Below are 23,465 nucleotides of genomic sequence, written 5' to 3' on the forward strand. Positions count from 1 at the left end.
GGTAAAGTCGGCATGGCATTCCTCTCAGGATGCCATGCCCACGGACCACTCTCTGTGGCATAATTAAGTCACCCCTCTAGAAGGCCTTACAGCCCCAACGTAGGGTGCACTATACCACAGGTGAGGGCATAAATGCATGAACAATATACCCCTACAGTGTCTAAGTCCCTTCTTAGACATTGTAAGTGCAGTGTGGCCATACTGAGTACATGGGCTAGGAGTTCGTTATTACAAACTACAAAGCCCCATGATGGCTTTACTGAAGACTGGGACGTTTGATATCAAACCTTTGTAGGAAAGTACCCTCTTTTTGGCATGTTACCCCCAATTTCTGCCTGATGTCAGTGTGTTTTGACTGTGTCACTGGGATTCTGCTAGTCAGGACCTCAGTGCTTATGGTTTTTGGCCTGCCTCTCAGTATGTTTCACTGTTTTCTAAAAGTGTCAATGGAGACCTGCTAACCAGGGCACCAGTGCTCATGCTCTCTCTGTTTCCAAATCTGTCCTTGCATACTGGTAACTCAGTATTTCACTCCAAATTGGCATACTGGTCCTCCCTTATAAGTCCCTAGTATATGGTACCTAGGCACCCAGAGCATTGGTGTTCCAGGGGATCCCTATGGGCTGCAGCATTACTTTTGCCACCCATAGGGAGCCCATGCAAAGCCTTCTACAGGACTGCCATTGCTGCCTGTGTGAAATAGTGCATGCACTATTTCACAGCCATTTTCACTACACCAGGTCACTTATAAGTCACTTATATGTCAGGCTTTCCAACCCTGAAGGCTGGGTGCAAAGTACCTGTGTGTGCCAACGCAATTCATTAAGCTCCAAAGGGAACTTACCGTGGCCCTAATTTTTCTGAGGGGCACACCATTCGAGCCCAGGTACAGTTGCTCTCTACAGCTCCTCACCATCAAGATTGTGAGCTGAAGTGATTGTGATAAGGAAAACAATGTCAGTGAGCTGCAGGCATTGTCAGTACAACCTCCGTACACCACTTACTTTCCTGACAAATTGGTGTTGAGAACCAGGCCTTCCTTTCTGACATGCTGTATTGCCCATCCACGTAGGTCAGTCTATCACCCTTCATGCTGTTTTCTCTCCAACACATACCTTGAAAGAGGATGAGAGACTCAACATGCTTGATCCAAGGAGGGCTCTTGGACCGGTGCAAGACGTTTGAATCATTCATCGCTTGTTACTCACGAAATGGTAATTTGGGGGCCTTTTGGACATTCGAACGTGAACTTGAGAAACAGCTCGCTTGTTATAAAGAAAATAATTGTGCACCATCTTAAAACTGCAGGTTACAAAGTTGCAACGTGAGGCTCAAACAGCGTGATAGATCCAAGAAAGACAACTTTCAGCCTGCTACTATGTTGCTAAATACTCGCGTCTGAGTAGTGGATTTTTACACTCTTATATTTTCACACTCCTATACTTCTTCCAATAGTTGGAGCGATATGGTTTGAAAATGGGACAGGAAGGTCTGAGCGTGACTGACAGAGGACTGAACTAACTTCTTCCACTGAGTAAATAATGCAGGTAAACTTTTCCAGTCAATTGTAATAGCACCACATGTGTGTTAGTAAGATCAAGAAAAAGGATGTTCGTTTTGCACCATAGATTTTTATGGCTGGTCTCCTTTTACAGACAAACATTTGGGTCCTGGTCGTTCGCAGGATACAACACAATCGGACTTAAGTGTCAGAAAGTACCTTCAAAAAAGATAAACGAGGTTAAAAAGGTATTAATTTCAATAAAATGATGATGAAAAAAGCTCTGCGTTGAAGATGTATAAAAAATTTAGTGGTGTTCTTCTCCTTCTTTTTCAGCCTTTACTGAAAAAATAAAAAACTGACAACAGTCTCCTGAGGAGAACCCTGAATTGTCGGGTTCGAAACGCATCAACATTTTAAACTAGGGAGTTGGCCTAAAGTTCGCTAGTGAAAAGGGAACTTTAAGAAGTGAAAATAATCTAGGTCCCTTTCATGCCCAAAATAAAATAAAATAGAAAAGGAGTTCTCCCAAACCCTATATTCAGAGGGTAGGAGTGTGGACTAAGTGCAAAAAGTGTTAGCTCCCGCAATTTTCAGACATGGAACTGGGGCACTTAATTTGAGCAATGTTTGATTAGTTTATTGTGCTTTGTTGAGTTTAATGATGTTTAATATTGTCATTGTGTTTGAATTTAATTAATGACAATCTCTGTTTCACAAAAAAAAATTCAGCTGATATTTGTATGTCAATTGTTTAGGGTGTCATGGTCAAAAGTGTATTTTTAAAAAACATTTTGCATTGTTGCTCAGATAGGTATCACATGTTCTATCAAACATTTTCTAAATGTTAATTTTCTATTAAAAGAATAAATGTTGCCGCAAGAATTGATTTCTGTGACCACTAATTTAATATGGTATCAACCAGTGTCAGTTAAAGTTCATTTCAACAATATTAAAAAAAAGTTTAGCATGGCATGGACCAGGTAAAGTTGAGAGTGACTGAGGGGGTGGGGGAAGTGGGAGTGGAGCCCCTGAGCCTGCCTGAATAGCTGCTGGGCCTTCTTTAGGTGAAGTGCACAAGTCGGGTTGGACAGGTGCTTTGTTCTGTCCACCCCGACACGCGCACTTAAATCCTCAGCTACCTCCGCAAAGTAGGAGCCCCGGGGATTGCTGCCACGGTCCACAAGGCTCCTATGGAGCGATGGCAGCGTTTGGCCGAGCCAGTACTTTTGCTGCTATCTTGCTGTTTCTTAACAGAAACCACAAGGAAGCAGCGTCTAGATTGGCTCAGGAATAATGGGGATGGTAATGGAGGGAGGTTACAACTTCCAAGTTCGCAGCATACCTGAAGGCAAAGTCACAAGTCTTCAAACTTGGACAGTGCGGAGACTAGGGACCGGACGGTGAGTGTTATAACTTTTAGTCACCTGGGGTGAAGTAAGGCCTTTGAATGAAGCTCAAGCCCTATGACAACAGCATCGTCAATAACTGCTTTGGATTCACGGAAAAGAATGTCTGTTACACATATTTACAGCAACACAAGGAAGGAGACATGGGCATTGTGACGCTGATCTCAGATCTTCAAAAGAGGGCTGATGATTCTTCTCACATCTAGTTGCCCAGACAGACACAGTGGTATTTAATATGAACATAGTGCATGCAAATAGGTTGGGAGGAGCACTAGAATGACCCTCATTTCCGAAATATGCATTTGAAAGGGGCATGTGTGTTACATAGGCTATAACTTTGTTAATGTAGCCATTCTCCTGTGAGCCCAAGCACCAGAGTTTAATCTGCCAGGTTGGTCCCAAAGTTGGGAATGCATTCCGCATTGGATAACATGGCTTAAATTTAGCTCAGATCGATGTCTTTGCTGCCTCCTCTTCCCGCGTCATTTCAGGCACTTTCAGGCAGTCCCGAAGGTAAGCCAATTGAGCTGTGTGTTCAGCAACTAGCATACGCAGCCAAGTTTGTTGTTGTTGCCCACTGTCATATCTCTGGTTCTAAAGCACCCCATGAAGTCTTTCAGTGGACCTTGACTGAGAGAAGGTGAAGGATATTATAAAGTGCTTTATACTGAACAGCACTGGTGGAAGAAAGGCACTCTATCCCTTGGTGAAAACTCAGCTGGAAGAGTGTTGAATTACAATATGATTTATGCGGGAAGAGATTAAGTGCTCTGTGTGTTTTACCATAGACGTCTTTTCTTCACGGTCTAAGTGCTCCATGAAGTGCAATGAGAGACAGACTTGCATTCTAGGCTGGGCACGAGGCAGCCAGGGTATGTTCTCTATCGCGTCCGCCCTTGAATTACAGAGGAACAACTCATAGGTTCCTCTGGATTACAGGCATCCATGCAGAACGCTCTTTATGGTCCTCCCAGGTGCACCATTAACAGCCACAGGCATGCAGTAGGTACAGACAACCATGGTACTTGATCTAATGATCCTTTCTACAGCTCATGAAGATAGATCTCCAGCTGCAGTGAGCTGTGTAGAAAGCAATCTCTAAATCTGGTAGAGCTTGTAGGAAAGTACCATCTTTCTTGGCATGTTACACCCAATTTCTGTCTGTTTGTCAGTGTGGTTTGCCTGTCTCACTGGGATCCTGCTAGCCCCGACCCTAGTGCTCATAGTTTGTGGCCTATGTGTGTGTTGTCAGTATGCTTAACTGTGTCACTGAAGTTCTGCTAACCAGAACACCAGTGCTTATGCTCTCTCTACTTACCAAATTTGTCACTATAGTTTAGTGGCTCCATATTCCAATTCTGATTGGCACACTGGACCCCCCCTTATAAGTCCCTTGTATATAGTACTTAGGTAACCGGGGCATTGGGGTTCCAGGAGATCCTTATGGGCTGCTGCATTTCTTTTGCCACCCATAAGGAGCTCAAACAAATCTTTCTCCAGGACTGTCACTGCAGCCTGAGTGAGATACCACACACACTACTATACAGCCACAGGTTTCTGCCCTCCTGGGGACTGAGCAGTTCAATCCCAGGAAGGAAGAAAAATGCATTTCCTTTGGCAAGAGGGTGGTATACCCTCTCCCTTTGGAAATAGGTGTTACAGGCTTGGGAGGGTAGCCTCGCAGAGCCTCTGGAAAAGCTTTGAAGGGCACAGATGGTGCCCTCCTTGCATATTCCAGTCTACACCGGTTCAGGGACCAGCAGTCCCTGCTTTGGCACGAAACTGGATAAGGGAAAGGGGAGTGACCACTCCACTGTCCATCACCACCCCGGGGTGGTGCCCAGAGCTCCTCCAGAGTGTCCCTGGCATTACCCATCTGCTCCAGAAACTGTTGTAACTTCAACAAAGTATCCAGGATGACTCCTGTGACCTGCACCTTCAGCTCCAGACAGCTTTTGCAGCAGTTTCCAAGATGTGCACGCTCTGAAGACTGCCTGTCTTCACCCTGCACCAGAAGAACTGAAAGAATCTTCAGTGGAGTGACGGAGTCACTTCCCTGCTTCTGCAGGCACCCTTCTGCAACGACGACCCATACTCTGGGACTCCTCTCCTGACGACGAGCGTGCCTCCTTGGAACACAGGTGGTGGAGCGAAGTGACCCAGACTGTCCAAAGGTCCAGCTTTCCAAATTTGGTGGAGGTAAGAGCTTGCCTCCCCGTGCCAGACAGTACCACTTTGCGCTGCGTCTTCTGCAGCTCCTTGGGCTTCTATGCACTTCTTCCAAGAATCCTTCATGCACAGCTTAGCCCAGGTTCTCAGCACTCCATCCTGCGAAGCACAGCTCCCTGAGTTGTTCTCCGGCGGCGTGGGACCTTCCAGTGTAGTGCTCTGATGGCTGAACTGTGCATCTTCTTTGTCCCTGTGTTCTGGGACTTCCGTGGGTGCTGCCTGGTCTTCTGATGGCTCTCTGAAGTGCTGAGAGCCCCCTCTGTCTCCTCAGTCCGAGTTGAGACCCTCAGGTCCCTCCTGGGTCCAGGTCCCTCCTGGGTCCAGGCAGCTCCTTTTTGATGTAAACCGCGTACTTGCTTGAACCAAGGCTTGTTAGCGGAATCACTTGCACCATGCAGGAACCCGCATCCATCTTCTTTGGTGCTCTTCTGTACTTTTCTTCTTACCAGAGAATCCACTTTTGCACCATCTTCTAGGTTGACAGGGGCTCCTGTCCTTCCTGGACTCCTCTTTGATTTCTGGACTTGGTCCCCTCTCTCCACAGGTCTTCAGGTCCAGGAATCCATTGTTTGTTGCTTGCAGTCTTGCTTGGTTCTTGCAAAATCTCTTATCACAACTTGTAGTGTGTCCTGAGGAAACTTGCTGTACTTTACTCCTGCTTTCCTGGGCTATGGGTTGGGGTACTTAATTTACCTTTGCTGTTTTCCTACACTCCCAGCGCCCCTCTACACACTACACTTGCCTAGGGCGGGAATTGGTGATTTGCATTCCACTATTTTGGTATACAGTTTGTGTTGCCCCTAGGCCTATTGCAATCTATTGTATTTTCCACTGCTTGCACTATTCTATGACTGTTTACTTACCTGATTTTGGTTACTAGCGTATATATTGTGTATAATACCTCCGGAAGGAGTATTGCCTCTAAGATATTTTTGGTCTTGTGTCACTAAAATAAAGTACCTTTTTTTTGGTAACACTGAGTATTGTCTTTTATTGTGTATAAGTACTGTTTAATTAGAGTGGTATTGCAGGAGCTTTGCATGTCTCCTAGTTCAGCCTAAGCTGCTCTGCTACAGCTACCTCTAGACAACGTAAGCTGCTAGAACACTGCCTACATTTCACTAATAAGGGATAAATGGACCTGGTAACTTAGGTACCCACTACAAACCAGGTCAGCCTCCTACAGAGCTGTCCCAGCCTTTCATATTCCCAAAACAGATAAAATGAATACAGCACTGTGCATTTTATATTGTGCATCACCAGGTTTTTTCACAATGGTTTTGAGCTGTGTCCTACGGCAGTGAGAGCAGCTTATACAAGCACAATATAAACCAATTTCTGCTGTTTACTGTGTTGCTTCCCAGTGTCCTTGGACTGCATATTGCATTTTTATCACACTGGGTAAAAAAGTCCAGCATTAAGTGTGTCCCTTTAAAGTCACAACCTTGAAGCATTTAAGTGGCGACTCCGCTTTTCATCTTTAAGAAGTCAACAGACTATAAGTGAGTTAGGAAATATTAACCTCAGTTATTGAAATGTAATAAAATTATGCTATATTATGTTATCTTGCATTCCTATAGGACATAGCTGTCTCCAGCAGGGGATCATGGCACTGAAAACTCTCGGGGTGGGGTGTAATTACAGGCGGATCTATATGTGCGGCTGAAGAGGTCTGTGGTCTTAATATGTTCGATGTGGGCAGATTTTAGCGTCACAAGTGTGGTCGCACAGCTTTTCTGCTGTGGCAAACTCTTGCTGCCTGCACGTGGGCCAATTTTTATATAAAATGTATTAGAAAAGCTTTGCTCTGGGACATAAATAAATAGTCCATTCCATTACATATATACCGCTTTTGTTATTTTTTTGTATGTGTGTAGTGTGTTTATATTTGTATTCTTGTCACACAGAATATTGAAACTATACTCGCACCCGGGCAAACATGCCACAAACTGATTTAACTCTAGGTTTGCTGTGCTTACATAATAAGAAACAGAGGAGATATATTTTCCACTTTAAAAAGGGAAATAATTGGACTGTGTTTGAGACAATTTATTTTTTACTTTTCTTGAATGAGCAGCTGAACACAGTGCAAAAGATTTTTAATAAAAAGAGTTATTGTGGTGTGGGGTTTGTTTGTTAACATCACTGTTACTCATTCACCTTATTACTAGAGACAGTTCTGGTAACGGTGTTTCAGAACAATGTTCGTCTGTGTTGTAAACCGGGGCCAGTTTTGTTTACATACTGTTAGCACCAGCATTAAATCTGTGCAAATTTATTTGGCCTCCGTTTTTTTTCTTTTTGCAATTTCGCAGTTTCTATAACACTGCTTCATTGTGTTAGATTATTTATAGTAGTGTGTTTTGCACCCACGGTCGTTCTGTTTACCAAAACCATTTAAAAGTCCTCTGGGACTGAAATGTCATTAACTGCCCATGCCCTGTATGAACTAGCAGTGCCTGCTATGGAAGTGCAGTGTAATCAGACAGAAATGTCCCCTCTCAGACCCACTAGAACGGTTATGTATTTAACTGCTTGCAATACTTGGCTTGTATCTATGTCTAATCCACCAGGAATGAGATGCAACTAAACTGTCAGTGACCTGCCAGAATTGCCCATGTTCTCTGCTCACAGACCTGTTCCCAGATTACAATAGCATATGGTGGGTGTATGATGATCCGAGCAGGACAGACTGCACTTTCACAATAGGTTTATAAGCCTTCTTGCTTTCTCAATGCTTGAAAATGCACCATTTGACTACTCCTTTTTCAACATTTTCTCGGGGGGAGAACTCCCGGAACCCTCCTTATGACGGTCAGGCTCACTCGCTCGCCAGTGGCCACTCTGCGCAAACTTTTACGCCCCACCACTTTCAAATGTCACCAGATGCCACTGATTTCAGCTGGGACTTTTCTAGAGTTCTAAGTGATCTCTGATGTTGCAGGCACTGCAGTTCTCAAAAGTTCCTAAAAATCTATTGTCGAAGAATCCCCTATTGTGTTCTAAAATTCCGTTCCATAGCCTGGGAGGTTTTCAATAATTTCTCCATTATTAGAATTCACCAAACTATCCAACCAGGCTATCATCACTTGGACGCCACTATGACTCCTAGCGCAAATACACAACATTTGGCTGCCAGTAAACAAATAAGAGGTGACTTTCATTTTCCTGCCAAAAGTATAAAACCAGCTGTATAGTATTTTCAAGAGGGTTTACTTACCATATGTCTAGCCGTGGTGCCCCCAGTGATTATTGGGTTCCAATTGTCAACACCTATCATAATGAAAAGCTCTTGTTCCCATGCATCTTGGAAGGAGATCCTTTCCCCTAATAGTAATTGATTTACTGGTCAATATACCCTAGAAATCACTCCCATCTCCATAACATGATACAGAATGTATTTCTCAAATGGGATGAGGGTTCCAATAGTCGCTTGCTTTATGTGTGATTATAAAGCCCAATGCCACATCTGAAAGTATCTGAAGCAGTTGGCCTCAGGAAGGTCATATCCATCCTAAGTTTGCATGAAAGGTTTAAATTGTTCTCCCCCCAAGCATATATCTCAATGTTACGCACCCACATTTCCACTAATGTTGAAAGATTGGCTGGCTATAGGATCAGGGTTATCTGGGATTCTGTCGTTTTGAGTATCACTCTTTTTTTTTTTTATTATTCCATGAAAAACCTCACTGAGAATAGGAAGAAGTTGAGTGCTGAAAGTCGTATAAAAAAGGGCTGTAGAGCTTTGATAAGTGTATCTCGGATATGCCTCCCACGATTTCCGCCTTGGGAATGGGTTGCTACAGCTATTCCCACTCTGTCTGTGTGATAGTGATGAGCTGAGCACTTTGTAGAAATTGACTACATTCTACAGGGTTTATGGGATCTTCCTGATAAAGGTCCATAAATAACAACAAAATAAACTAATTTGTCACCCTCTCTGGTACACAGAGTTCTCATTTTGACCTTCATTTCTACAATTTAGCTTTTGGACTGCTTCACTCTGAAGAAGTAGCTAATAGTTTCCTTTGTTTAGAGATTAAGAGAGAGTGCCTCTTTCATTTTCCAAAGTCTTGTAGCGGCGGCTTATTTTTCTTTCAGTGCTAGAGTAGCAGAGTCTAGGGTGGGCCATGATGGCAGCAGGGGGAGAAAGAATAGTGCACACTGTAAATGTGCATGTCAGTGTGGTCGGCGGTCTAAGGACGGCTCAACCGACATGAGCACTTAGGTCTCTCCACCTGAGCTGTGCAGCTGCGTGGAGAAGAGGCACGGTCTCCAAGGCCCTGAGCAAGCGTTAAACCAGCCCACTCAGTCCAATCACCTCACTGCTGTCATGCTGGTAAATAGTATTACCAGCATGATAGCAGCATTTTGATTGCCATCTAGGAGCCTGCACAGTGTGCACCAGTCCGTGGGCAATCAGGAGTCAAGAGCAGAAGAACACAGAGATGTAGGTTGGCAGTGGCAGGTAAGTACTTTTTTATTTATGTATGTTTTCTTATGTAGAAATTACAGTAAGAGCCTGATCACTGAATGTGCCTCATAATGAAACCTTGTCTCTTTGGAAACCTCTGATGTGAAATGTGCACTCCTTTCTCAAGAGAATACCCACTCCACCTGTCTTGTTCTTAGATGAAGAAAATGGTTTGCAAGAGGAATAAATGAAATCAAAAGCAAACTTGGTCCGGAGGGGAACAGGTGGGTCTCCTGAAGGAGGGCTAAGTCTGTATTCAATAGTAGTAGTTTAAGGAGAGAAAGTGCTTCTTTGCCAGTTTGTTTAAACCTCTAATGCTATAAGTGGTATGTGTGAAGGGTGACATTTCAGCAGGGAGTGTAAAGGCTGCAGGATAGAGGACTATGTGTTTTAGGGAAAGTTAGATGGAGCACAAAACAAGACACCAAAACCAAGGACTTCAACAATACCATAAACCATTTAGTATTCATTAGAAAACAATCAATCACTGGGTATCTAAACCCATCCCTAAGTTGTGGGGTGGTTGACTCTTAAAAACTGGGCATGGTCTGACAAGTGCTGGGTATTTTAATACGTAATGGTAGGGGAAGAATCCTAGCAAATAATCCATACCTGTGAAGAAAATACTAGTAATATATAGATGGAAAACACCAGGCCCACCACCCCACCTATATACCACTGATGCTTGATAAGCCAGTGGTTGGGTCCATGGCTTAATTACCATTTTGAGAGTCTGGTTGCTGGGAGAGCCCAGCATTGGAGTTCTGGAGATGATTGAATGCGACCCTCCAGGAATTCCTCATTTTTGCGAGGTGCTTCATGTGTGTTTTCTTGACATATTACGCGATTCAGGGCGGCTTGAACGAGAAGTACAGTTTATAGCTGATCCAATATTGTTGTCTTGTGGTGGATTCAGGCAAACAGGAAGGCAAATGTTTATTTCAGAGATTTAGACATTTGAGTGCAGCCTTCCCAATCAAAAGTGAAGGGAAAGGATGGCCTCATTTGTAATGGATGCCTTTGTCCTGCAAGAACATTGTGACAGGTCAAAGGCTTGTCACTTCTGGAGCATAATAACTGAGAGGTCCTGGAAGCTTTGCAATGGTACCCCATTGTAGGACATCGGACCTCCCAACCTTACAACTTTAATAACTTTTCTTTGTCATGTAAATAATGCAGGCAAGCCAGGCTGTCCGGCGATCCCTAGATGGTTGTGACTACATGTGATGCTCTGTTGGCCATGTTTATATGCAGGGGCAGTCTTCCAGTTTTTGAGGCTAGCTTCCAGGAGGCCTTGAACATAGGCTTCAACATTATTCCCCTCTGCCCCCTACCCACCAACCCCCCCCCCCCCCGGCATACCTCGAAAGTAGCACTGGCAATTTCTGTTTTCTAAATCTTGTTTTTTGTGCGGGCTATCACTTGATCGTTTAGTTGTAAGAGGCAGGCTTTGTATTGGTCCAGATCCAGAGTCCTCAGGGGATCCATTGTAGGTTGGGCCAATATGTCTGAAGTGCCCTGGTGGCAGGCAGCGGTGGACGTCCTCCAGTCGTGGCTCCCATCTTAGGCCCCATGCATTTTCAGTGCCAGTGTTTCTGGCTCGCAGGTGCTGGACATGCATCTAGAGCCTTTGTGCAGTGGGGTCGGCCTGAGCATCAGCTCTACACAGCCTCAGAAGCGACATGATGTGCCTGGGGCTCCTTTTGAAGCTACAGCCGTATCTAAGATAAGACTGCCATTTTGGGCTTTCTCTGCACCAGCTTCTCCAAATGCAGGCTAGTGATGCAAAGCTTTAGTGGAGAGGGGATGCCCCTTGATCCTGGTACTGACCCCCATGTGTGGCACCCAAGTGCAGCTCTGTTAGGTCCCCAAGGGACCCAGGTGGTCTCACTTTCTTCCTGCGTATCAAGAAGCTCTCAGGGTACCCATCCAATGCCATAATGGTGCAAGATATGCCCCGTCAATCTTTTCTGATATATACATGTTATCTGTTACTTCATTGGCTAGATACCACCAGGAAATGTGTGCAGTGGAAATATAGCCCCTAAGTGAGACATATAGCTAGCTAGCCTCACTTACAGAGTGGGGATGGTTTCCAGTGTGTTAAAGAAATTATACTTACCACTCAATGAAACGTAGGCTACTTTTGCTCAGCAGACCTTCAGAAAGGTATTTCATCTAGACATACAGCTTGGCAGATCAGCCACTACAAACTTTGCATTTAAAATGGCAACATTTCTTACCAATTTGCTTCTACACATTGGTGGAGAAAAGGGCAAACTGGAGGAGTTTCAGTGAGCGAGACATGTGCTACCTGCCTCCTTCTAAATAAGGTGTGTGCTAGAGAAGGTACTGACGGTGGGCAGTGAAGTACTTTACAAAATACAACAGATAAGACCCACCTTGACCCAGGGAAGTCAATATGTGGTTCTTTACGGAAGTAGTAGAACAAAGGAAAAAGGGAGGCAAGTTGTAAGAGTAGTGGTGGAAGAAGCTTTAGATACATTTTTCTGGGAACAGGTTTTCATAAAAATACAGAAGTTTGGGGATTTTTACAAAATATACAAATGTACAGTTGAATTTATGCCAGCGTAACAATGTTCTGGTAACTAGAAGTGGAAAATCAATATAGAACATAAACAATAGGTTAGGACTAAACAGCAGTGGATAATATAGGGTTGGAATTAATGGGGCAGGAGGTGTGAACAGAGAGGAAATTCTTGAGGTTAGATTTTAGTGGATTGAAGCAAGGTACTGTCATTCGAGGAAGGGTGATGGACTAGGGGAATGTCTGTAATAGAAAGTGGAAGCATAAGATAGACTGAGGGGGTTGTTGTTGAATTTAAGATGAAAGTATTGCCTTTAAAATTTGATTATATAGTTAACAGAACAACACTATGCATATGATGGAGTCTGGAAGATACAAAAGGGTTGAACTGTTGACTACAGATTGGTTAAAATTGCAAACAAAGCCAAAACAGGGAAAAACAAATTACAAAAACATAACACATGCATACCTGCTCTAGCCATACTCCAGACTCTTCATCGGGTGCCCAAAGTATCATAGTTTTATCCATAGATGCAGACAATAAGCACATTGGTTGATGAATCTTGCCATCTAGGGAATGAAGCACAGGTTTTACAGATAGTAATCATGGTGGGCATTTCAACCAAATTCTTACTCTCAAATTGTAATGTGATAGAGATATACGCCAAAAACTCTAGTTTGAATCAATACATAGTAACCACTGAACGACATCACAATTCGAGCTAACAAAACACATAATGGCACATAAATATGGCACTTATTAGGCCCTACTATCAATTCAGTGTTAAGGAAAAAAAGCTATTTTAGTCCATTGAATCAGTCAGTCAGATTTTGCCCTCTCTTTTTATTCATTGAGTTTATTAACCATTAATGCAAAGTACAAACTCACTGTAAAAACTGACCTTCACCCAATTCTGTTTCCCACCAATCTCTCAGTTGGTTCTTGCTAGTCCTACTATATATAGTAGTCCATGTAAAAACAAATCTGTATCAGCTCAAAAAATGTTAGCGCAGTATCAAAGAGATCTTTAAACTATGCTAACTATTCCTGCCTCCACCAAACTATTTAGCCACAAACATTGTGTTTCTCAAGTGCACCAATCCTGCCATTTGTTTAGACCCACTAGACCCCCTATTGCTACTCATTCAGGCAGGATGAATCTCCCTTTGAGCGGAGTTGTGTATTTCCCTAGATCACCATATCTAGGATCTAGTTTCCCAGGATCACCCACATCACACCATTCCTGTATTCTCTTGAAAGTACTGTTCTGTTGCTTTCTTAAGTTGCCCTAATATGACCTTTTACTTTAGATATTAAAGATATATAGGTCTGGGTCGGGTCATCTGCCCCTTCACTGGCTTGTAGCTTCACCCAGACCAGCGAGTGCAGGAAGCGAAAGAACCTTCCTATGTGTAGGTGCTGTGCTAGGAAGAAGTCTATATGAAGGATGTAGACTGAGCATAGATTTAAAGCCAGGCCATACCAGGTTCCTGTCTGCATAGGGAATCTACCAGGGGGGGGTCAGTCCACGTTTCTCATGTGAGCAACATAGTGGATTTTTTTACACAGTAATCTCACACCTCTCGAGTCGGACGGAGAACCCGAGTGCGCTAGCACTGTGTCCTCACATCTATTAAGTGCCATATAATAGTTTCCTTTCAGGTGACTTTTTTGTAGAATGACTGTATCTCGTGCATGTCGTCTTAGAAATTGGAGCACTCTGTCCTGCTTGATGCGGTTGCCCAGACAGTTAACATTCCAGGACAAGAGTTTTAGCATTCAAGTTCGTCATAGTGCAGTTGTGTATAAGGGGGTCCCAGGGTGTGCAGAGGCAGATCTCGACCCTGGCGGGCCCCTGTGTCAGAGCGCTGAGTGGGACACTATCTCTGATGTCCTGTAGGTATTTGTGGTGTTGAACTATAACCGTGAACCATAAACATGTCTCCCAATCAATTGAACTCCCCCCTACTCCAAAGGCTTGTAACTGCCGGCTCCCCCAACCCAAAGTGCCTGTCGCCCCATGAATGATGTCACTCACCAGTGGGTTACCTGTGGCTGACTTTAGTGCAGTCCAACTCCACTTGTATTCCCTCAAGTGTGCCTATCTATGGTTAACCCCAGGTGGTGCGACATTGACCTTAGTTCCACTGGCAAGTCCCCTTGTCAAATCTGTAGGTGTGCTGTATATCTGCATCCGCTTGTGTATCTTCTTCCACGCTGGTTCCAGTCGTTCCTCTGTCTCATTCTGTGTTTTTAATGGTTTCTGGGGTCGGCGTTGAAGACAGGCAATTGCGGTGTGCCTCATCTTGGCAGTTTGGTTGCCAAGTGCCCCCACAAGCAGCCTTTGTGTGGTTTGGCTACCTGCCAGCCCTTCCGCTGGTCCCATGCTTCGTTGGGCATATCAAAGTGCCAGGCTTTCTCCTTCGCTGGCACCCTGAGTAGGGCCGGGTATAGCATTATGTAACCAAGTTCTTGAGCTCTGAGCACTTTTTGTTTACTTCTTCAAAGCCACAATAATATATCTGGATGTTTAGCAAGAAGTAAAGGAAGGATATGATTGTGGTGTTTTAATACTGGATGTTATTCACCGATCTTGCAGCCTGCAGAATGGCATCCCTGTCTAGGTAGTTGAAATTTGAGCGATTATGGTGCTAGTGGGGCGTCCGAATGAGGGGGTGGCACCAGTGCTCTGTGGGCTCTTTCAACAGTTAATAATTTCACCAGCTGCTTGGGCTTTGGCGTGTGTGTAATTAAGTCCTCAAGAAAGAGTTATACGCTGGGTTCCTCTGCAGGACTGCCAACACCCTAATATTGTTGCGTCTTGTGAGTCGCCCTTCATAGTCTTCTAGCTGTGCCTTCATGGCAGCATTATCTTTAGTAAGGTGTTGACCTGAGGGTTTTGGAATCCTTCTGTAGTATGGTTAGGGACCTTTCTGCATGCAAAACACACTTGTTGATTTTTTTGTAGGTCCGCCTTAGGAGAGTTACTTTGATGGTGACAGTTTATCTTCTAGAGCATCTCAGACCCACCTTATTGCAGCCATTATGTCTACCAGGCAAGGGATTTGGTGACATTTTTACAGGTTCCAGTCTGTTTCCATAGATTCTGGAGTGCTCTGCTGGTTGGGCCCAGGGTGTCATGGCCAATGCATATTCCATTTTATTTTGTTGAATTTGTAGAAGTCACGGATGAAGGTCTGCCCCCTTAAAATGGCCCTGAGCCTTCTGTGATGTATTGTACCCCTCACAGTTCACCCAGCCATGCACAACTAGGTCAGACGTCCCCTCCCTCTGATGGTGCACTGCTAGGCATACATAATCCGCAGTCATGATGGTGGGGCCAGTGGATGTGTTCTGGGTCTCGGGCAGTGCATGGTACACACTGGTGTTCTATTTCCCTCCTGTAGGGCAAGTTCAGCTATGGAGCGTCAGCGCCTTTTTTTTTTAGTGTGTGTCTCTCCCTCAGCACCAACTAGGTCGCAATTGTTGGGGCCCCAATCTCCACATGCTGTTTTTCTAGCCACTGAGCCCTTCGGTAATCCCAGGTCAGGAGCAGGCTTAGTATCTCTTGCCAGTTCTTCGCTAGACAGAGGCCCAGTCTCTTCCATACCTGAGGATGCAATACTCCCCAGCTGCCCTGTGACTCAGGCCAGCTATCTTCACAACCTCCCCCTTGTACCAGTTGGCGCCCGAGAGGGTACATCGACGCTGTAGGCCCTTCCTCCAGAGAAGCCCAGTGTAAGTAGAGGAGGGGGGGGGGCACCAACATCTCCTGGGCCCCCACCGCGGCACACGTCCCTTCAAGTAGGTTGGAAGACTTGGCCGCTCTCTGAAGATCAGCTGGGTTAGGGCTTGGTCTCCTCCCTGCCTTCCAGCCCCCTCTTCACCTCTGGACCACTGATCTTGCTGGGAATCTGCAGTTCCTCTTGGTCTCAAATGGTGCCCAGCCTCTCAGCCTGCCTCTGGTGCTCGGCTGACACTGTAGCAGCTTTGGGCCCCGCATGAGGAGGCGAGCTTTCCATCTCGCCAGTTGCACGGCAGTTGGAGCTCAGCCCTGGGAGTGCTCTCAGTTTGTCCTCTCATTGTCTAATATCAGATGATGGTGTGGGAGTCACATTACGTGTGCATAAAGAGGGATTACAACTTCAGGTTGACAGACCCACTTTAGCAAGCAACCATCTTCGTCAGTGTGGCCACTCCTCCTTTTTTGGAAGCTTTTCATCCTCCGTACTAGTGTTCAGTTGTGGTTTCTGTGATCTCACCTCTGTGAAATCTCTACCCATGCAGACATAGACTTGAGGTATTGTTTTTGGTAATTCTACATTATTCCGATCTTGTGGAGAAGCAGCATATCTTTGGAGAATAGCCAATAGTGCAGTATCACTATTAATATTACTGTGAGGATTTGAGTGTACTATATGATAGGGCTGTGGGGTCTTTTTGTGCAGTACACTCCAAATACTGTCTTGGATCCAGTCAGGTATGTTTAATTAAAATTAAGCTCTACCCTGGGTAGCTGTGGCTGCAAGCAGTAAGGCTTAGCAAAGGAACAATGTGTTAAGCATTTAACAGCACCAAACAACAAAATAAGAAAGTCACACAAGAAGAAAAAAATAGATTATACTTTTATTACTTTTTAGAGACCTTGATCTTAAAAATCCACTATAGTCTATACTATCACAGTACCTCAATATTGTAGTCTTTAAAGCAAGCTGAAATTTTCAACATATATGCTTATAATCTCAGTGAGTGTCTCTTTAGTTTCTACTATAGGGAGGTTGTCTAATTCTGTGTACAGTGCATATGTAGCAAGCACTGGTCTAGTGTGCACTGTGAGTGGCCCTAAAGGTACCCTTTGTACTACATGTAGGAGTTTGCCCTGACACAGTGTTAAGTGTTGAATATGAATCAAAGGCACTGCAATATACACAAATGATTCTTACTGGGATAGAGGGTCAATCATGACATACTTTGTGAATAGCTCTTCTGCATCAGCAGCCTCCAGTTCATTCCAGGAGTGAAGTACCTTCACAGTACATATTAGGTCTGACCACTAGTGCTACTTTGCCCGTGCTTAATCGAAATCCCCTAGAAGTCAAGTGGGCAGTAGAGACTAGGCAAATATTGTCTGGTATTTTAATCACCTCTAATCCAACCTCCCCTGATTCCCCAGCAAATGCTCACAAAGACTCAATGGTACTCACAATTGGGGCCAATCCTTTGTATGTGCTAAGAGGTTCAGAAGCCCCAGAGTAATAATGGGCATGCCTCCCCAATGACAGGAAGTTTGTAAAACATCTTCATGAGTCTTCTGTTAAGTTATGTGTGTGTGTAACTTATTTCAGGGTCCCAGGCACTCAAGAGCCCTTATGCTTTGAGCCGCATGGTTAGGCTCCGATGTGTTCTTTGCATTTTCTGCTTATGTGCCCCCATTCCATTTCATATACTCATTTATAAAAGAATACATTTTTTATTTAGAAATGCATGTTTCACATCATATTAATTATATTAGTATATAAACCGTTTTGCTCTATTATAGGTTGACAGCACATCAAATGCTCATGATTTCATATGATTTATAATGTATAATGTATTTTAGTAAATGTGCAAAATAATTCATATGGTAATTCTTGCATTAAAGTACACTTCACTAACCTTGTGAGTGTGTTGGCCAAACGCACCATTACATTGCACTGGAGGGCAGATACCCCAGTCGCTACGTGGCACACCACTTATTTGCTTGGTGTCACAGAGAGCACGGCGCTCTGCCGTGACGAAGCCAGAAAGATTGGTAACTGCCCAATCTCCATGGCATGGGACACCTTGCTTATATAATTCCAAATTTTGGTGAGGGACAACACTCTTCCACTGTGATACGATATGCCACTGGGGAAAACGGGATAAATATCCAAGGGCTCTTACGTATCAACAAAAATGTGGAAGTTGTTCATCACCAACCACTTAGGCGCACTCTCCGTTCCCCCTCACCACTCATACCTTGCTTGTAAATTTCAGTAATGGTGTTCACAGAAGTGGTAGATCTAGAAGACAGTACCGCCAAAAGCTCCTTATCACCCACTAATTACACTGATCAGATTATACTCTTTGATTGAACTTGCAGCTGTAGCCATATTGTTACTGTTGTGTACCCCCATGAAATATTTGACACTGGTTCACCTGTATGTGATTGTCAACCTTGTTTTTCTTTCTTTTATTCTTTCCCAAAATGTAAAACCCAATAAAAAGATTAAACATATGGTTATTCTTGCATTATACATCATAAGGTCTGACCTTTTCATAATAACCAGAAAAGAGGTATTTAAGCCTATCTCAGACATATTCGTGGAGATACATCTTCAGGTTTCATTGGGAGATTCAAGTCAGCTGTGAGCTTCAAACATCTTTCGTAAGGGTCATCAGATCCCCAGACCTTACTTGCATATTCTTGCATATTTCTTGGCTTGAGAAACACCACAACACAGATAGAGAGTGACGCTCTTAAAGAACAAAAGCTAACTGACTAAAAATGCATATTGAGCTAGGGTCCCCCCTTGGGGGCAACAGCAGAAGTGCTTCCGCTGCCACCCCAATTCCCCCCCTTTGGCGATATGATGACATCAGTGTGGGGCCCCCTCCCGAGGGCAGACTGTACATTTTTAGGCTGATCTAACCTCAGGGGTGGGAGTGGGGAAGCCCACTAGACATCAGGGATTATATTTGAGGGGGTTACCCCTTGGGGGATAAGGTTTTTTGGTATTCTGATGCCCTTTGGGGGGTGGGGAGAAAGGAGGGTCGGAAGCCCACTTAACACCAGGGAATTATGTTTGGAAGGGGAGTGAGGTTTAGGGACCATATTGTTTTTTTACTCTGCTCCCCCATCCCACACCCAAAAGGCAGATTGTGTGTTTTTAGGCCAATATGCCCTCCTGGGGGGTGATGGAAGTCTACTATACACAAGGAATTTTGAATGGGAGTGTTCCCTTGGGCAAGGGTCCCTCTCCTTGGGGGCCATAATATTTTTGCAATCTGCCCTCTCCCTTGAGCGTGGATTTATTTACTTATTTTTGAGTGGATTCGGCCTCTGGGTGGGTGGTAACACGAGTCTCCTGGGAATAAGCTTATGTATGTCAAGGTTTGCTTCCATATGATGATGGGTGTTTTTTTGCCTTTGTCACTCCTCCTTTTGGGGAAATATCAGTGTCTTTTGATTGATATATTGCTAAATTTTATTAGTGATATAATTTTTATTTTTTGTATTGTAGAGCCAAATGTTTCCATTGTCTTGGTAGTGAATCCTGTTTTCCGGTGCAGCTTTGCCAGATCTGTAGTTGTGTTAAGCAACACATTTTGTAATCTTTCCATCTAATGTGTATCATTGGCCTGTTTGTATAATTTTTTCGATTGCTGTACTAAAATGAATCTATAGCTCTTTGTTTAATTGCCTTTCAAAGTAACACATATATTTGTGAAGATACTGCCTTGTGATATGTGTAATGTGTTTTTTACTTCCCAGTGGGACTTCTTTTGTGCTTGTTGTATCTGCGCAGAGTAGGTGCAGTTGATCCTCAATCTTATTCCTCGGTCTCTGGCAAGTGAGTGGTATCGTTCTGAATATATATGTCTGTGTGCTTTATATTGATTGACTTTTCCTTCCAGAGTACTATAAAGCTAAATGCCAGTAGTTTTACTTTTTGATTGATGAAGCCAGTTTGTTTATTACTTATTTTATACAGTGCTGGTTATCATTAAGTTATTTATTATATGGCTTTTATTAGCAAGGATTATGACTAACCACAGGTTGACTGGTCAGCAGGTTGTGGATTTGGGTTTTCGAATTTTCCTCTGTCCATGTTTCTGAAATTGACTCTGCATCTGAGGCATAGGATGAAGTCTGAGATTCTGGCACTGAATTTTCTGCCCAAGAGGAATCATCTGATGATAAAGCCACTTTAATAGAAGAGGACAGTGATATGCGGATAGTGCAGCAAGAGGAATCTATATTCAGCTGAAAGGCTTCCCATAAAAAGTGCTGAACTTTGGGTTGCACCAAACACGGTGCAGCCTGTATTGCCTGCCTTTAGTGGTGCTGCAGGTTTGTAAACAATACTGAGACCTTTTTACCTATACATTTCTTTCAGATGTTTAAAGTGCCCAAAGTGTACTTCTAATCCTGGGCTATGTGTGCCCGCATATGTTAAATCGCACTACACGCAACTCAAAGATTGGGAGCAACCATGAGAGTAAAGGTGGTCGGACAGGTCTGTAACATTTTATATTTTTTGTTCAGTTTCACGGTTAGTGGTTGTTTGATGTATTTATTTAGACCTGAAGTGTCTCACACAAAACCACGCGTCATGACTGGTAACCTGTATAACCTGCACCAACTAAAAATGGACGTACATTTCTTACTACATCTAGAGGTATCTTATGAAAGCAAATGATTTTGCATGGGGCTGAGGACTTTTTCTGCATCTGCTTACATTTGAAATGTCATCATATTTCTGGGAGACTTTACTTTTGACTAAAATCTTACCATATATAGAAGTTATAACTCTCTAGTTCAGACTATAACTCATCTGACAGCACCTTGATGTTATCATACTTTTACACTTTTTTAAATTGCTGACTTTTTACTCTCCTCACTTTGTACCACTCCACAATCTGCACTAGGTGAAGATCCTATACCTTATTAAATTTACCTTCTAAGTCTGTATCATTTAAATCACCGCTCCCTAATTGGGGGTGGCACCCTGGTTAACTTGGTAACCTTGCACATTGGTTGATGGGCCTATCTGTAGATTTGTAGCTTATCTATAACCCATTTTCCATGTTGTTGCAGCCTTGAGAAAGCCCCAGGTTCATAACCACCTCCAGGGCGAAACACGTGTTGGCTGGCTGTCTTAAAGTTTTTGTAATAAAATAACAGTGGATCACCAATACAATGTGTTTGTAGTCATAGTTGGGAATTCATCTCCTTCGAATTGGTTTGTGTTTTCGTGTTAGTTAAAAATATTAGATGGCAGTGTGTAAACTGGCACTTGGCTGCCAGTGTGTGTGTGTGTGTGTGTGTGTGCGCGTTGTGACCAGCAACAAGCCACTAAACAAATAAACTACCACTGAAATGCCAGTTTACACATTCTGCCAGCTTACAGGCAATGTGATTATTGTGTCTGAACTGGCATCTGGCTGGCGGTGTGTGTGCTGGTGTTGGTGTGTGGTAGGCCTCCAGCTGGGAGTTTGGCTGAGCTGGCATTTGACTGGCAGTGTGTTTAGTGACTCGCTGCTAGTCACTACACACACATTGCCAGCCAAACACCAGTCTACACACTCCGTCAGCTGCCAGGTGGTAGGACTGCAGTGTCAGTCCTGTGGGTGCAGGAAAGTGATAGGCTCTTGAATGGGGCTGTTTATGTGCTGGGCCCGCGGCTGGCAGTATGAATGGTTTTGTGTGTGTGTGAGAAGCATGAAAGGTGTTTGAATGGCATGTAAAGCGGTTGGTGCCTTGTTGTGGCTTCACAGTTTGCAAGCTGTGAGTCACTAGTTCAGTTTTTTAAACTTTCAATTATATTATTGTAAGAAAATAGGGCTGATTGCAGAGGCCCCCCTGACATTTTGCCCCCATTTTTCATTTTTTGCTGGTGTTTTCCTGATGGTGCACTGGGTACTGCTAACAAGTCCCAGCACCTGTGCTCTGTGTAAAATCAGTATGCAAATTAGGCTAATAATAATTGGTTATGTCAACCTACCTATAAGTCCCTAGTATATGGTAGGGCATGTTGGTTCGTTCAGGGAACCCAGCATACGTAGTACACCCTAGGTGCACTGCTGAGGTGCCCAGTGTCATTTTAAAGGCAGGCAGGCCTGCCTTGTTGGCTGCTTTTAAATTAAAGTTACACGCAAATTCGACTTTGGAATTAAAAGTACTTCCAAAGTCTTAAACTACCTTATTTTGACATATAGGTCACCCCTATGTGCCCCTATGGCTGGGTGCCATGCAACTATAAGCAGGGACCTTATAAAAATAGTTTTATAAGCCCTGGTGAGGGAAAACAGCCAAATATGTTTTTCCCTCATTGTAGTGAATGGCCTCCATAGGCTAGAATGAGGAGACTATTTTAATTTATAAAGTCCCCTTAAGTATCAGATACCTCAAGTTTGGTATCAAATTAATTGTTATAATAAATCCCACAACTTACAATTGCTGGATTTAATATAACTTGTTCAGGTAAAGAGCTTTAAACTGTACCTAAAAAGTTTCCAACTTCAGCCCTGTAGTGCTCTGCTCTGATTGGCCAGCCTCTGGCAGCCTGGCCAGGCTGCCATGATGAGGTGTGAAGTAGCCTGGGCTGAACACCACAAAGTAATGTTCCTGTGGGAGGAGATCTTCCCTCAGCAGCTGGAGAAGCAGGAAGGGGGAGGGCTGCCAAACTGGTCTCCAAGAGCAGGGAAGGACATTTGGAGCAACCCAGCACCTCCCTCACATTCTGCAAACCCAGACAATTAGGTGCCCCCCTGATTAGATTAGGCGATGGCAGGAGAAGGGTGTCTTTAAGATTTTTAGCCACACAAGTGGGTGGGCGCAGCCAGATGTAACGTCCAAAAAACAGTTTCAGCCATGATGGATTTTTGAGGAATGTTGTTGCTCCCTGGGATTGATTTTTGCTACACTTCCCAGGAAGTGGTCATCACAGGGGGAAGGACCATGCACCTGATTGGAGAACCAGGACCCCCCCCTGCTGTTCACCCAGGAGAAAGGATAAATAAGGCTGAGCTGTGCCCACATCTCCGATCCCTACCAGATTCCAACAAGGAAGAACCACAGGAGAAGAATGACTGTCCTGCTGGACCCCCGACCTGCACCTGGACACTGCACTCTGGAGGACTGCAACAGCTGCACACTTGGGCTTCACCACAAGAAGAGCTTTGCCTGGCTCCAACTGGTTCAAGGAGGGACTCCCTGTTTGCTACAGGTGAAAAATTGCTAATCAGAGTCCCCTGGACCAACTCCTGAAAAAACTGACCAGCTGACCACTCTCCAGTGGCCGTTTTGGTGTTTGCTCCAGGAGCATACTGAGATTTGCAGTCCGCACCCTAAAGGAGCATCTCAGAGCTTCTTAAACCTTGGGGTGAGCTGTGGACCTCAAAAGAACCATAAAGAACATCTGGAAGAAGATCCAGAAGTTTGGAGAACTTTTGTAAAAAAGCTCCATAAAAGGGACCGACCCGATGCGGCAAATCTAGCCGGCTTGGCTCAACTGCAACCCAGCCTGAATGGTAGGTTCGTCCCGGTGAAGAAAATCTCA

General features: G+C 44.1%; 1 protein-coding gene across 7 annotated transcripts in view; it reads right to left on the reverse strand.

Annotated features, from left to right (window-relative positions):
* Positions 1–23,465, reverse strand: part of ELP2 (elongator acetyltransferase complex subunit 2) — a 1,253,630-nt gene that overhangs the window by 794,821 nt on the left and 435,344 nt on the right. For all 7 annotated transcript variants that reach the window (XM_069219622.1, XM_069219623.1, XM_069219617.1 and 4 more), the window contains one exon: positions 12,631–12,731. In XM_069219622.1, coding sequence (XP_069075723.1) covers positions 12,631–12,731 — 101 coding nt within the window. The remainder of the gene's footprint in view (positions 1–12,630; positions 12,732–23,465) is intronic.

This window comes from Pleurodeles waltl, chromosome 2_2 (assembly GCF_031143425.1).
Source record: "Pleurodeles waltl isolate 20211129_DDA chromosome 2_2, aPleWal1.hap1.20221129, whole genome shotgun sequence".
Taxonomy (NCBI): Eukaryota; Metazoa; Chordata; class Amphibia; order Caudata; family Salamandridae; genus Pleurodeles; species Pleurodeles waltl.